This window comes from Dreissena polymorpha, chromosome 10 (genome assembly GCF_020536995.1).
Source record: "Dreissena polymorpha isolate Duluth1 chromosome 10, UMN_Dpol_1.0, whole genome shotgun sequence".
NCBI lineage: Eukaryota > Metazoa > Mollusca > Bivalvia > Myida > Dreissenidae > Dreissena > Dreissena polymorpha.
Window position 1 is genome coordinate 58,887,873 of NC_068364.1, and position 12,500 is coordinate 58,900,372.

At 37.1% G+C, this 12,500-nt stretch overlaps 1 protein-coding gene across 1 annotated transcript in view; it reads left to right on the forward strand.

The window, feature by feature from the left end:
• Positions 1-12,500, forward strand: part of LOC127848548 (uncharacterized) — a 58,697-nt gene that overhangs the window by 10,410 nt on the left and 35,787 nt on the right. Inside the window, exons 2-10 of the mRNA XM_052381063.1 lie at positions 2,953-3,019; positions 3,905-4,150; positions 4,917-5,016; positions 5,940-6,142; positions 6,447-6,541; positions 6,954-7,053; positions 8,977-9,126; positions 10,616-10,791; positions 12,240-12,363. Coding sequence (XP_052237023.1) covers positions 2,953-3,019; positions 3,905-4,150; positions 4,917-5,016; positions 5,940-6,142; positions 6,447-6,541; positions 6,954-7,053; positions 8,977-9,126; positions 10,616-10,791; positions 12,240-12,363 — 1,261 coding nt within the window. The remainder of the gene's footprint in view (positions 1-2,952; positions 3,020-3,904; positions 4,151-4,916; positions 5,017-5,939; positions 6,143-6,446; positions 6,542-6,953; positions 7,054-8,976; positions 9,127-10,615; positions 10,792-12,239; positions 12,364-12,500) is intronic.

The following is a 12,500-nucleotide window of genomic DNA, read 5'->3' on the forward strand; positions in this document are numbered from 1 at the left end:
TTGCTGTTGTTTTTGCTTTTTTATGTTTGTCATCATCGTCAAAATCTTTTATCCTCATCATCATCAACGTGCTTATAATCCTCACTCAATCGTTCATGTTTTGTGTTCTCCGAAATGGGAGGGGCGGGGAAACATATAGTAGTCGCTTTGTCCTACGTCCTTACTCTTATTTTGATGGAATTTAGTTCGCAAGGGTCTTAAACGAATTTATTCGGCAATCGTATCTGTGCTGCTCGATGTCATCCAGTTCGTCACACGTCGTGTCTATGCGAATTGGTAGACGCTGATAATCCGAATTTGATGACATTCGGTATGCAGCATCTCTAAATGGTGGGCATCCACAACGTTGAGTGGTCATTCCGGTCCGATCACTTTTTATGGAGTTATTGCCCTTTGATTATTTACATCTCATGTTTATGCCCCCCGGTAGGGTTGCATATAGCAGTTGCACTGTCTGTCTGTCTGTCTGTCTGTCTGTCTGTCTGTCTGTCTGTCTGTCTGTCTGTCTGTCTGTCTGTCTGTCTGTCTGTCTGTCTGTCTGTCTGTCTGTCGTCTGTCTGTCTGTCTGTCTGTCTGTCTGTCTGTCTGTCTGTCTGTCTGTCTGTCTGTCTGTCTGTCTGTCTGTCTGTCTGTCTGTCTGTCTGTCTGACGGTCCGTCCGTCCGTCCGTCTGTGTCTGTCTGTCTCTGACTGTCTCTGTCTGTCTGTCTGTCTGTCTCTGTATGTCTGTCTGTCTCTATCTCTGTCTGTCTGTCTGTCTCTATCTCTGTCTGTCTGTCCGAAAACTTCAACATTGGCCATAACTTTTGCAATATTGAAGATAGATATTTGGCATGCATGTGTATCTCATGGAGCTGCACATTTGAAGTGGTGAAATGTCAAGGTCAAAGTCATCCTTCGAGGTCAAATGTAAAAAACACAATCCAAGGGAATAAACAAGCTTTAAAGGGAGATGATTTCTATTTTATATCATTTGGCAGGTACAGATCATTTTCACAAGGGAAGTAATATTTGTTAAAGTGATATAATTATATAAAAAAATCAAAGCGGCGCATTACGTCGCTTGATTGCTATAGTGCTCTAACTACCAATTTCATTTTTTTGGAGAAAAACGCATTTAAAGGTTTAATCTTTAATTTATCACTTATTTATGCACGTATGTGGACAAAAATATACCGGAGTGTTTATCAGCAAACGGGGAATATGACTATAATTAAATATTTACTTTAGTAAAATATATGTTAATGCTATTTGATATTTTATGTATGGAGATAGAGCATTCTGCTAAAAAATATAAAACTCGTTAATTACTTTGCTCTAAGTCCCGGAGATGGTGCAGTACAACATTCACCCGTTTGTAAAAATGTGGAAGATGGAGCAAAATAGAATCCAAAAACTTCTTCTGTATTCTGTACAAAATGTGGGAGATAGAGCAAAATGGAATCGAACAACTTCTTCTGTGATGACTGAATCTTGAATCTGATTACGTCATATTAAAGATCTCGTTCTAACGAACACAGCGATATAAAAAACTCATTTTTGAAAAAATGGAGATAGAGCACTATAGCAATAGAGCGACGATTAGGGTGCATTGTGTTTCTGACAAACACATCTCTTGTCTTATAGATTGTTCGTCTTCGCGCGAGATCACAGTAACTCATTAACAGAATTCGATTTTACTGTATATGCGCTCATGTTGCAGCGTCGTTTATATTTCAACGAGTTATTTCTTTTTGAATAGAAGTGTTACTTTTGGTTTCGTTAATTAACGATCCGAATGTTAAGATACTTTGCGCTCCGCGCGAATACTTCTTCAGGGAGTTATCGGCAGTGTGTTGAAAATAGCATATTTTCTAACGCAGTTTGCTGATCCGCTCGAGATATCGGGACCTATTATCCGAATTTGATACGCGATATTCGTATAGGATTGACGTGCGCATATTGCCAGGTCATTCCGCATCTGCGAGTTCGCAAACCATCTCTTACACTATTGGTCACAATTGCAAATTTATTATGCTCTCCCAAAAAAAATTGGGGGGAGCATATAGTCGCCGCTTCGTCTGTCCTTGTGTCCGTCCCTCCGTTCACAATTTTTGTTCGGGCTATTTCTCAGCAATTAATGACCGGAATTTAATGAAACTTTATGGGAAGCTTCACTACCAACAGGAGATTTGCATATTATCAGCCGGTTATGGTCGGATGATTTTTCACAGAGTTATGGCCCTTTGAAATTTTCTATAAACTGTACATATAGTGCAATTCTTGCCCCCCCCCCCCAACTACTGACTGGAATTCAACTACCTTGAGGAGATGTGCATGTTATTTGTGGGTTCTGGTTAGATGATTTATTTAGAGAGTTATGGCCCTTTTAAATTTTTAAATTGCTAAACCATCCATCGTATTATTTTGTCCAAAGTTATGCCCCTCAAGACGTTTCCTTTTATCTGAATACATAGTTCAATATTGTGACCAAAAAAACCTTTGGGGAGCATCACCCGTTTCCGACGGTTTCTTGTTTTAAATAAGATACTGTATACGCTTGTTAGTATTGTTTTAAAATATACTGCTTCAACGTTATCGTTCCGGTCTTTCTATTAACTCACACATTAGAAAAGCGCACTATCGGGGAGCATTCATCGGTTTCAACAATAACCTTGTTAAAACTTCACAAGTTAAGCCTCGTTATGGAAAAACGGGTCATAATGCATGTGCGTAAATTATCGCTTCTGATTGGCGGACTGCACAGGCTAATCAGGCACGTCTCTTTCCGCTTTTATAGCAGTTATCGTTTAAAGTAAGTCTCTTTTTAGAGAAAATAACATTTATGCGGAAAATGTCGTCCCTGATTAGCCTGTGCGGACTTCACAAGCTAGTCGTGGATGACACTTTACACACATGCTTTACAACCCCGTATTCCCAGGGCAAGGTTTATGTGTTTGTTGTCAATTTTCAGTCCTACCAGGCTATGATGTTGAGAGTGGTCTTGGTTTTGTTGACGCTGGCTTCTGCAATAATACCAGGTATCTTTCAGAATCCATACATTGCTAAGAGTACACGCTCGATTCGGGAACTTCATGTAAAATATTACTTCTATACGGCATTAAGGAAATTAAGGAAATGGCAAATACAAAATACTTTGGAAGTTGTTTTTCAATAAATAAAGACATTATTTATACGAACATGATCAAAAGGAGAAATAGTATTGGATCCTGAAGACTTATAATTAATAGCGGCATAAAGTAACCGCTGTATGGCTATTATTTAGAAAAAGGCAGCGAGATCAATGCAACGAATTAGCTTGTTTTATTTTTGCTGTCTGTTTTGAATGGGGTTTCATTTTCACGCCAAAATAAAAGCAAATTTTGTCAACCATAAATGTTATTATAGCCATTATGTGAAAAATACTCTATCCATCAACAACAAATACGCAACAAAAGGTATTTAAACTGTTCCTGGTATTTTTGCGGCCATCGTGAAAAGCAAAACTTTTCTGAGGTCCGATTTTTTTATATGTAAAGGACCTTCTTTCCTACCAGTATCAGTTAAAATACTTTTTGGAGACATATTGTTGGAGTCGAAATGTTTATTGGCGTGACTATTGTGATTCAGGTGAAATAATTTCAACCCTCGTCTTTCATATGAACCAAATATATCTTGTTACTCGTTGTTGACTGAAAAGTGAAAGCGACGCGTAAACGAGATTCAAACTATTTTCACAGTAAGTTCTCATGGAACGGAACACATACCTGCGGCTGAAATAACATATTTCTTACTTATAGGTGAAAATCGAAAATATACCCCTGCAATATACACCCGTATAACAACACAATCTCTTTTTAATAATTCATAAACACAATAACTACTCTTTATACGAAATCTTACACATAGTGATTGTTTTTCAATAGCAACTGCAATACTTGAGGAACTTCCGGTTAAAGTGTTTTGCGAAGGTGGCTGGACAGAGTTCTCCCTGGATACAGGAAGTGGTACAATCTGCCTCCAATTCAACACGGAAGCGCGGTCGTGGCCTGATGCAGAGAAACACTGCGGGGAACATATCGCGAATTTGATGCAGCTCGATTTGCAAAACAAGTACTTCACGTTCACAAATGTCGGAACACGAATGGAAGTCGGAAATGTCTTAGTAGAAAGTATGAACACTTGCGTATCAGGAATGTTCGTCAATTTATAAATACTAATTCATTTTAGCTTTATTGATTCGCATTTATTTTAATTGCAGCTGATTAGGAATTATTTCAAAACATGTTAGTTACAAAAAGGACGAACTGTCTATTGATTCCAACATAAAATGAAAGCATATTTTGTAACAACAAAGTGGATATTGGTAACCATACCGGACATGTAAGTTTTCTCCGAGTACTTCTGCTTCCACCCACAATACAAGACCACAGAGCAATTGAAAATATATTTAAGTAAAGCAATAGCTGATTGTTGCAGCTACAATTTAGCATTCGTCCCAACTTCTTCGCCAAAAAGTTATTTAGGTAGGAATACTGGGACACTCCAGGTCCTCACATAATGCAGCCTCAGGCGCGAAAGGACCTAATCAACTTCTAAATACGCATACATGTGTGTGCATATATGAGCCTTGTTCAAACTATCATTCAGCTTTCATCAAAGCCTGAACATATAGGATACTAGATCTTGGGGAAATCGGTTAAATGTATGCGTGTAACGTGTGCGGGTCACAAGGCTAATCAAGGACGTCACTTTGTTCTTTTACGGAATGTTTTGTATGCAGGAAGTCTCAACAAAATAACATTCAGTCTAGCAGAAAAGTGACATCCCTGATTAGCCAGAGCGGACTGCACAGGCTAATTTGGGATGACACTTTACGCACATTAATCCATGTTTTGCCAGAACGCATCTAATGCAATAACGCAACTTTTTGTACAGCCCTGCGGATGAAGGAGTTCTGGTCGGGCATGCACGTGCAGAATAGACGCCTCATGTGGGACGACTATGGGCCGCAATACGTCAGTAGTGAACAATACGCGTACGTATCGAGTTTGTTTGTACTTACCTTTTTATTTCAGTTATACACGTGCTTAACGGTTAGCCACGTGATAAACTATGGATCGCAAAACACCGGTCGTCAACGTGCCAACTCAGTGTACGTTTCTACTTCTAGTACTACTTCATACTTTGAAACACGTGTTTACCCCTTTAACGCTTTTTGTTTAGAGTCCCTCAGAAAATAAAATTATATTTAATACCTTTCTTCATAGGTTCAAGTTTTAAAGGTTCTATTTCCAACCCTAAGATACTGATCAGCTGGTAAAAGCATACAGCCTGAACAGCTTGGTTTTATGCTGGTTGGATATTGCCCTTTTCATTTAAAATCTCAATGGGGAAGAGTTTTTGTTATTTAAATTATTTCGTCAGTATTATGTTAATAAGGACATGGTAAATTGATGGCATTAGCTGGTCTTGCATTATCAAAGCTTCTTAAGGAAAACTTAAGAAAAGTGTCTTTAATACTTTGCTTTGTTTACTGAAGTCTTGTTTAATGTCGACATCACGTAAATAGTGATGAAATGAATATTATTGTATCCATTGTAAGCAGGAAACTGCTGGCTTCCGAATAGAAAAAATGATCTCAAGTTTACAGTCTAGTTCAACTCAAGAACAGATTTCCGTTAGGTGCTTCAGAAATAACGTTTAGTTAATCTCAAGGAGTAGAAATAGATCCTTCCTCAAAATGTTTATATGAGTACATTTATAAATTATCATGATGTAAATATAGAAGTAAATCCCTTTACTTAAGGCTATGGTGCAGTACTTATAGAAATGATTTCATATTCAAAATCTTTTACTTACAAAGGCATAATGTTGAGTTATTTTTTTGAATCTTTCTGTTTTAAAAAATCTTAAAAGGCTAAAATAGAGACATGTTTAAACTTGAAAGAATGTTCATAGGTGGACATGGGATGAAGGTCAACCGGACCCTTCCTTTGGTAAATGCGGGAAGGTCACAGCTGGTACCACCGAAACGAGGTCAGAGTTGAAGGAAGTACCTGTGGAGTTCTATAACAATCAGATGACTATCGCCCTCCACGACTGCTCCAACAAGTTGCCGTTCATATGCCAGAAGAACCCAGTGAGATTAGAATTGAAAACAGGTAGCTCCAGAATTGTTTATACTACAGTTATTTGTGACTTTTTTGTTCACATGTGAACAATATATCGTAATTGAAATATTACACTAGGCGCGCGTTTGAAAAAAAAATTCTCCAGTAGATAAAGCCCCAGCTATATTTCTGGCTTTTACATAATTCCATTTTTATTTGGTTAGTCCTATCACCTCACGTACGAACCAGAAATGCGAGGTTTTCGTTAGATGTTTAGAAACTTTGTTGAATATTCGGAACTATAAGTCATCCATTGGAGCTATAAATATATTTAAAACCCGATTGCTATTTCCAGCTTCCTTCTGCGAGACAAATTGGATTGGGAACCAGTTTTTACCGCACTGTTATCGGGTATTCAAAGACGCTGAATCATACGAGGACGCCGTCAAGGTTACATTACACTTAATAATCGATTAATGTATAGTTGTTCTCTCTAAAAAAAATCATCGCATTTTACTGTACGGTATGTTTAACACTTGTGGCTATTGTTCTGGTTTTATGTTTTGGAGAAATTGATAAGGTTAGCATAGGCGTTCACCCCTAAGTCTCAGAAATGTGAGAAAATTAGAGACTTGTAAAATAAATTCCACTAGAAAACGGTAGGTAAAAAGAAAGAGCTTTTTTCTTGTTGTACATGACATATCTTTTATATTTCTTAAATCGATCCACTTTCCAATGCTCTTTAAGAAAAGGTATGCGAATGGGGTTTCTATGTGCAAAATGTTGCATTTGTGTTCGCTTTAAGTTGTCGTCTCTATATTTAATTATATAAGAAACATATTTAGTATATTGTTACCGTCAGGTTTGCCTCGACAACGAAGCCAGACTAGTCGTTGCCCGGACTGCCAATGAAACCTCTTTCGTTGCAAAGGCGTTCGAGTTCTTCAACAAAACTGACCAATGTAAGGCGTCAAACACTTATGTTTTTTCACCTTATCGAAATGACATTTTTGGGGTATTTATACAATTTGATATTTTTCCTTTTTGCTGTATCCAATCATATTATATAAACATTTATTTACTCACGAAGAATGTTGAGTTAAAAGTTTTAAGATTTCTTTAGAACATCTTTATAATGTATGTACTATCGCATGTATCAATTAAGAAGTTCGTTCGACCAAACTATCCTTTTCTTCTTCGTGTTTATAAGAGACATAATATTGAATGAATACTTAAACCCAAGATTCGATAAGTTTTGTAAGCTTCTAACCTCACCCAATCGGTCACGTTCCGTAAATGCTTGATAATTGAGAATCATTGATACATATATCTTGTAGCTTTAAGAAAGATATTTCACAATGTTGATTGATTGGTCATTTTCTTGAACTTATAACCAGAGAGGGTAATCACGTGACAAACAAGATGGAGCCCTACGTCCGTATCGGCAAGAAAGTGATTAGCGGTTATATCGTATTAATTTTCACTCTACATCTCGACGTACTCGCGGCAGAATTTGTCAGCGGGTCACAATATTATAGCTCCCGCTAAGAAAAATCACAGCGAGAAATTAAGAGCAAATATTAATACGAAATAAACGCTAATCTCTTTCATGCTGATATTACTGGAATATGAGCGGCATGTGAACAATGTGAATTTATACAATGCAGCGGCGTAGATAACCTCCAAACATTGGGGAGGCGGTCCAGTTTCTGTACTGGGAACATAAAAGGGTTCGTTTAAGAGGGTTGTCCTCTCCCGTGGTTCCGAAAAATTTTACAATTACAATTAATATGGTGCGTTTTGGGGGAACTTTCATGTTGATATACTCGTGCTAATTAAAACATAAAATAAAGTAAATGTTTATGTATTTAAATGACGGGAAGAATGTAATAAATAACTACATGAAACTACACAATAACCAATCCAGTGTGACATGATTAGTAAAGAATATATCCACATTTCGAGCACTGAGAACTATTAACATACTGAACCGGGATGAATAAATATTATTAAATTAAGTTAAATAAACAAAAATTAAGGCATAATTCATTTTTTAAGTCCCAAAAACAATATCCACGCCAAATTATTTGTTGATTGAAGACACAATTTATCATGCACTGTTCGCGTAATATTAATGCCAAGTGTAGAAGTGTTACATTCTATGAAAACTTCCCAAAGATAGTTAACCGCGAGTCATTCCCACTGACGAACTCATTGGCAACATCTAACAAGTCAATTGCGTAGGTAGCACACCTGTGCACGTGGAGCGTCATGGGGTGGGCGAGTCTCTCTTCTATGACCGACGTCAGTGTAGTGGCGTCAATGGAATGTACTTGGTGAAACCCTCGTGCACATTTAAGTCCTCGACCTCGTGTCTGAAGACTAACACCACTTGTTCTCAGTTGGACTTGTCTGATGTCTCGTCAGCCATGATCGTGTAGAACTCGTTTGTCTTGATGTCGCTGGCCACTTTACGGAGGAAGCGCAGTGCCATGAGCTGGAGTACTTCATTCTGGATTTCAGGGGCGACGAACTTGTCTCGCTTCCGTTCCAGCCACGCGAGGAGAGAGCTGTCCGTCTCCCCGTGGTGGTGTAGCAGCTGCATGAATGAACAAATGGTATTAAACGGCAACAAATACCTGTCTCGGTTCGACGTCGCCATCTTGTTTGTCACTTGATAACCCGGTGATAACGTTGCCATCCATCCGATTGACCTGTTACAAGACTTTCCGAGTACAGCAATAAAAATAAATGCCGCCTATTATGACGATGATATGTTTATTGTGAAAGGGTAGAGGGGAAGAGAATAGTGTTTTATTAGTGTCCAAGTGTGTTGATGATTATGAATTATGAATAATAGAGTTTAAAATATTTACCTGTTTCAGACTTTTCTAACAAGAAAGTAGACCAGCTGTGGGTGGCAAACCCAAAGTTCAACTGTTCCAAGTTTTACACATTGAGACGCTCTGTGGTTCCAGCGGACGATTGCTTGTCCCCGAATTTATTTATATGTACGAAACCAACACGCTACGTAGGTAAGATTCAGCTGTTTTTAACTGATGTTCGACTAATTTCTCTTTAAACGATAATGGTGAAATGGAATATAATGTTTACTCTGTCCGCGCATATATAGAGAATAATAGGTTGGTGACGTGGATGGAGAATAGTTATCTGGCAAGTCGGAGGAAGTTCGGCGAACGCGATAAGATCCTCCGACGAGCCAGATAACCATTCTCCATCCACGTCACCAACCTATTATTCTATTTATCCTGTCACATTTACAATATTTGTTGAAATGTTTCTAAAATATATAGTTTTCCAGTATTTTGTGTTTAAATATTTAATATGGGAAATAACACGCCACATCAAAAAATTGTAACGTCACGTCATGCAAAACGCTGAGGCTAGCTTCCGTCTTGTTAAACACCACAGAAATCGAGTCATTCGTTATTAATTCAATACACAAAGACGAAATTATGCTGTTAAAATAATAATTTTTAAACAAACAGTACTTTACACGTATGTTGTATTTTTTTAAATTGAAAACAAGTATATTTTATAAATAGAAAATAGTACAGGCGTGCACATGCGCGGACAGCAACTGACGGATATTCGAGGTCACGTGGTCATCTAGCCTAATATCTGTTGGTTTATTAGGTAAACTGGTTATCGGGCTGATTTAAAGGCACTTGACAGGATAAATATGTATTCATTACATCAAGACGACGTTTATCGCGCAAGACTTTGAGAATGCGTTGAGCGTATTCACTCATTCCATTATTTACTGGTACACTATGATACTACATATTTAATGTTTATACCACACTGTTTTCTGTTTCATTGGCTTCTAGATTTATTTTCCTAAACAATAGCAATTAAATTTAATTACAAGCCTTTGAATAACAGTTTGTAAAATGTATGTGTATAAAACTATGTTCATAATCTCATTGTTAACAGTTTTGATCCCTAACGAAATTTCAGATATTGTACTGTGTATAAATATTATGCTTACAGGTATGCTTTTTGTTTATTGTTGTAAACTTGTGTTTAATTATTTGTTGAACTTTTCTTGTATTTGGTGGGAAAAAAAAGGATATATTAAGCCTAAATGTTGAGGCTGCAGTTGGTACTAGACATCATGAAGTGTGTGCGTGTGGTTTGTATGGATACAGCGAACGAAGTGACATTTAATGTTTCTTTGCGGTCTACACCTTTATACCGTGTTTTTTCGTCCGGCGCACAGCTTCGCCACCCATTATATAATTTCAAAATCAATAGGCCCAAATGATGGTTGTATTAGGATCAATTGGGCAATGTTTTTTGACGCATCACGTAAGTCACACATGTCTTGTTATATTTTAATAGCGGTTGTATCCTTATCTAATTTGACCATTTTCTAATTCAATTAATAATCAATTCAGAAGACAGAAAAGTTCATACGTTTAAATATCTGCATGCACAACGTTAGATTATACGTTTCTGTCAGATAATCACGTGGTGTAACGACACCTGCAATTCTTTCAGACGATTCGAGCTTTGAGATCGAAGGACCTTTCCTAAATCCAGACTCTTTGTTGGACTTTCAACCATTTGAACCGTTGCCGCTGACTGGCAAGCTACATCGTACGCTCCAGGAAGGGGAAATAGCATTTCTGGAAACCCCTACAGCGATTTTGAACTCGACACACAACTATGAACAGGTATGTTGTTGTTTAATAACACGGTTATTTATTATTTTTTATGCTATCCTAGCATAATGATTGATAGCTTTTTGATTGGGATTAAGTTCCATTTGCATGACTTTTTAAAGGATGAATAGCCTTATGTTTTCAAGTTGTTTTGTTGATCGATTTATATTACCATGAAATGCTTATTTTACGGATAACAGCCTTTATTCGGTTAGTTTATTTATTTATATCACAATTAAATGTGTAGGGTGCAAAAATATATATTAAATTTAATTTCATATTTAAGTGATATTTAAATCTTTTAGTATTTTAACAATGAATTTTGTTTAATTTTAAATAGATTTAGAAAAGAGGCCTAGTCTAATCCAGATATAACATACTTAAACAAGAAATGTGTTTGTCAGAAACACTATATATATATGTCCCCTTCTGCGCCGCTTTGACTTTTTTTATCTTTGACCTTGAAGGATGACCTTTACATTCCACCACTCAAAATATGCAGCTCCATGAGATACACATGCATGCCAAATATGAAGTTGCTATCTGCTATATTGCATAAGTAATGGCAAATGTAAAAGTTTGACCAAACCAACAGACCGACAGAACAACAGACAGGGCAAAAACAATATTTCCCCTTCTATAGTGGTGGGGGACATAAAAATCATAATCAGGTCGTGGTAACATTTTCTTCCTATGTGTCTCGCGGTTTTATGGTAACGTTCTACATCAATATGATGAACTAAAATTAGAATTTCGGTTTTGTCTCAAATTCGTGTCTTTTACCTTAGTTAAGTGTTGTTACCACAATTAAACAACCCTGAATAGCGTTTAAAAATAACAAACAAAAATACTCAACCGTCTTAAGTCGAAAAGCAATTTACTTTTTTAATTCACAAATCAGTTTTTGTATTATTTAATGTACGGTGAATCCAAATAAAAGGACGACAGTATCCTAATTATTAAAAATAACAATCAAATGTAACATAAAGAATTGTTTATCCGCTATTGGTCTTTCCAAATGAACAATATTGCAGATTTCACTTCAGATTTCAAAGCGCTGGTCATGCATAAGACGATTATGTTATGCTACTTAAAAATAATGTAAATTCAATCATATTTTGTTATCGCATTGCCCATTTTGACAAGTTTATAGGCGTAAAAAATACCACCACCGTAAAATGCTCAATTTTATGAACACGGCCCGACAATAATCATGCGTTTTCATTTGTTGTTTGTCCATTCCCGAGAATATGATATCTTATCTGGTCATTCTGATTTCCCGTCTAAAGAGATGGGTAATTAATATATATTAGAATTATAATAAAACTCACTTCATTTTGACCAATCCTTTTATCTTAAGCTTTCAAATTGTAGTGTTTTGTCACGATTACCGTATTTGACCATGTTTAACGCACGCCTAGTTTTTTAAAGCCTAAATTAAGAAAAAAACTGTTTTACAGACCTATCACTGGTCTCGTGTGTTCTACGAAATCATAACGTCGGACATCAAGTTGGCTCCGTATTACGTCACAGTATCACTCGGAACAGGTGGTGAGAACCGAGCCAAACGACGAAAACGACAGGGTACGTGAACATGTTTAATATTATTTTTAACCAGGTTTTCCGAAGGAAAAAACTGGTTATTAGATTGGCGAATGCGGGCGGGCTGGCGGGCTGGCTGGCTGGCGGGCTGGCGGGCGGGCGGAACAAGCTTGTCCGGG